The sequence below is a fragment of the Myotis brandtii genome, unplaced genomic scaffold (assembly GCF_000412655.1).
Source record: "Myotis brandtii unplaced genomic scaffold, ASM41265v1 scaffold168, whole genome shotgun sequence".
Taxonomy (NCBI): domain Eukaryota; kingdom Metazoa; phylum Chordata; class Mammalia; order Chiroptera; family Vespertilionidae; genus Myotis; species Myotis brandtii.
In genome coordinates this window covers 346,248-349,792 of record NW_005356173.1, presented here as the reverse complement: position 1 = coordinate 349,792, position 3,545 = coordinate 346,248, and the positions used below count along the sequence as shown (strand labels likewise).

The following is a 3,545-nucleotide window of genomic DNA, read 5'->3' as shown; positions in this document are numbered from 1 at the left end:
TTGATTACAGGGTTCTGTCCTGACCCTTCTGGGATTAGATTCTGAAACACCCCTGGTCTCATCTTACCTTTCTGAAAAGAAGTTGTCAGGCCATGAGTGCCCCATTGTTTTCTGGGAAAGCCCACAGTGCACACATACAAATAATCATGAAAGAAAACATGAGTTTCCATTTGGAAATACTTTTCTTCACAGGACTAGGAATGAAAACCCAATAAATGTACTCATTGATTTGTTTCACTGAAATTTATTAAATCCTAACGCTGTAGGACACATTGCTCAGTATTGTGAGGGCTATAAGGATGAAAAGAGAGCCCTGCCACTGACAAACAAGGAATCTAGCCTTTGGGAAAAGGCTGGGACAAGAATAATTATAATACAAGGCAGACATGCTAACTTCCCCAATTTACATCTGAATAAAGGATGAAGCTTTATAAAAGACGCATTTGAGATAGTCCCTGAAGGGTGGGTAAGAATTCACCAGGGAGCCCTAACCGGTTTGGCTCAGTGGATAAAGCATCGGCTGCGGACTGAAGGGTCCCAGGTTCGATTCTGGTCAAGGGCATGGACCTTGGTTGTGGGCACATCCGCAGCAGCGGGTGTGCAGGAGCAGCTGATGGATGTTTCTCTCTCATCGATGTTTCTAACTCTCTATCCCTCTCCCTTCCTCTCTGTAAAAAAAAAAAAATCAATAAAATATATTTAAAAAACAAAACAAACAAACAAACAAAAAAAGAAATCACCAGGCAAAAATGGCAAGACAGGGTATTCCAAGCATAGAGAACAGTTAGGAAAAGGGCATGAAAGCAGGGTGGAATTAACATTTGGAGAATAGTAAGTGGTCCAAGTTGGGGGTAGCACAAAGTATGTGGCAAGAAGGAAGTAAGGGAAAAGCTGGAGAGGTAGGTGGGCAGAGCTGAGGAAGCTGGGGTTGCCAGGGGAACTTTGTGCTTGATTTAGCAGACATGGGAAGGAATAGATGTGGTTGTTGTTTAAAAAAATATTTTTTGATCACTGAAATAATATATATTCAAATGAAAAGAATTTGGCAAACAAACAAGATAGATACTGTAGCTATAGATGTACATTTAAATACTTATAATCCACACCTGGGATAGCCATTTTAAAATGTGTTTTTCTAGTCTTTTTCTGTATGAAGGTAAATGGCTAGCTAGTTTGATTAGTTGATTTTAAGAGTAATGTATACATAAAATCACATTGCCTCAGACTATTAAAAAACAGCCTATGGACATAATACTTTACAAAAATACTGTAAATATAACAGCAGTATATGTGTAGGTTGGACATGGTGAAATTGATCAATAGGATAGCCAATAAGAATGTTGCAAAGATTAAAGGAAACAAATCCTTGAACTTGGGCTATAGTAAAAGAAAGGGGGACTGGATAAAAAAATATTTCTAAGAATGGCAATTCAAGTAATTTAGAAGAGAGATGGGGAAAATCAGAATATCCTCCAGGTTTCAAACCTGGATGACTTGGGGTTTGGGGAGCCAGAAAAGTGATATTGACTTGGGGTAAGGGAGGATTATGTGTGTATTTTTACACGTGTAGAGGTCACCAGGCAGTTAGAGACATGGGCTGAGAACAAGCATGCATATTTCAGATAATTTACATTTTCAAGCTTGCTTTGGTTAAGGGAGATGGTGAGATTTCAGAAGAAAAGAATAGAGAGATAAAAGAAGAATGAGAAGAAAGATATGGGGACATCCATACTTAGAAAGACAAAGAACCAAACAGGGACAAGTCAGAATTGTTGGAGAACTTAGAGTGGACTGTCCTTATAGTAAGGGGTGGAAACAGTTTCAAAAATAGGTTATTCATAGCCTGAAATGTCACGAGAAGTCAAAGAGGATGAGGATTGAGCACAGAAAAGAAGTAATGTATAAGTTACTTAGCACAGTTCTGGCACATGGAAAAAACTCAGTTATTAACAGGTATTATTATGATTAAAATATTATTAAATATAGAAGTTAGGAAGAGTTTATCAGAACCACCAAATGTCCTACATAGAGTTGGAACTTAACAAATGTATTGCATGAAATAATGAATGATAGAATATAATAGAGGAAAGTTTAGGAATGGTGCTAATGTGGAGGTGCTAACTCCTAGACCTGCTTATCAGAAACAGGTATAAGAAATTAGACACCACTATTGTCCTTGCCCTTTGGGAACTTCTGCCCTTTGGGAATGTCTTCTGGACACTGAGATTAACCATGTTTATAGGCTAGCATTCTTGGGGAGCTGGGGCAGCCATCAGGGAGCAAGGTCAAGAGAGAGGCTGATGGCAATTTCCCACTAAGATTTCCTGGCTTTTCACAGGTGGTATAGAGAACTGGTATCAAGTGCAATGAGTAACTTCAGCGCTGTCAGAGAATTTGTACTCCTGGGATTTTCTCATCTCCATGAATTCCAGATCCTCTTGTTTGCTTTCATCCTATTGATATACGTGCTGACATTACTGGGGAACCTGACCATTATCATCCTCACATGCCTTGACTCCCGCCTCCACTCACCCATGTACTTCTTCCTCTGCAACTTCTCCTTCATGGAGGTGCTGGTCACCTCTACTGTGGTTCCTAGGATGCTGGCAGACCTGCTGTCCACTCATAAGACCATGTCCCTGGCCGAATGCCTGACCCAGTCTTTCTTTTACTTCTCCTTGGGCTCCACCAACTTCCTGATCCTCACAGTCATGGCCTTTGATCGTTACGTGGCCATCTGCCGCCCTCTGCACTACCCAACCATCATGAACAGTTCAGTCTGTGTGAAGCTGGTGGTGCTCTGTTGGGTGGTTGGGTTCCTCTCCATCGTCTCCCCCACCCTGCAGAAAACACGGCTCTGGTTCTGCGGCCCTAATGTCATCGACCACTACTTCTGTGACTCTGCCCCACTTCTCAAGCTGTCCTGCTCTGACACTCGCCACATCGAGTTCATGGACTTCTTTCTGTCCTTGATCTTTGTGCTGGCCACCATGCTGCTTATCGTGGTCTCCTATGTCCTCATTGTGGCTGCAGTGCTGCACATTCCCTCGTCCTCTGGGCGCCAGAAGGCCTTCTCCACCTGTGCCTCCCACCTCACTGTGGTGGTTCTGGGCTATGGCAGTGCCATCTTTATCTATGTGAGACCAGGCAAGGGCCACTCCACACACCTCAACAAGGTGGTGGCCCTGATGACTGCAGTGGTGACTCCTTTCCTCAATCCCTTCATCTTCACTTTCCGAAATGAGAAGGTCAAGGAGGTCATTGAAGATATGACCAAAAGGATCCTCTTCAGAGACCCAGCAGCCCACAGATAAGAAGACCAGAAGGCACCTGTTCAGTCATAGGTATAAGGACCTTCCACTGTAAGTGGACATCTAAGTGCCTGGGCTGGAGCTTCTTGACCTCCTTTTTCTTAGTCTCTCCTGTCCCCCACCCCCGAAGTCTCTGCTCACTCACTAAAGAGAGTGAATGAGCTCGCATCATTTGAATGTCTCAAAGACAAGGGTCTGTGAGCCTGAGATGGTTAAGGAATGGATGAATTTGAG

General features: G+C 42.9%; 1 protein-coding gene across 1 annotated transcript; it reads left to right on the top strand.

The window, feature by feature from the left end:
• The first annotated feature begins 2,366 nt into the window (after window positions 1–2,366).
• Window positions 2,367–3,314, top strand: LOC102250796 (olfactory receptor 6V1). The gene has a single exon (XM_005862832.1). The coding sequence runs from the start codon at window positions 2,367–2,369 to the stop codon at window positions 3,312–3,314; it is 948 nt and encodes a 315-aa protein (XP_005862894.1).
• The last annotated feature ends 231 nt before the right edge of the window (window positions 3,315–3,545 follow it).

Excerpts from the sequence above, each read along its gene's own strand:
- LOC102250796 (XM_005862832.1), top strand. The coding sequence starts at position 2,367 with ATGAGTAACTTCAGCGCTGTCAGAGAATTTGTACTCCTGGGATTTTCT.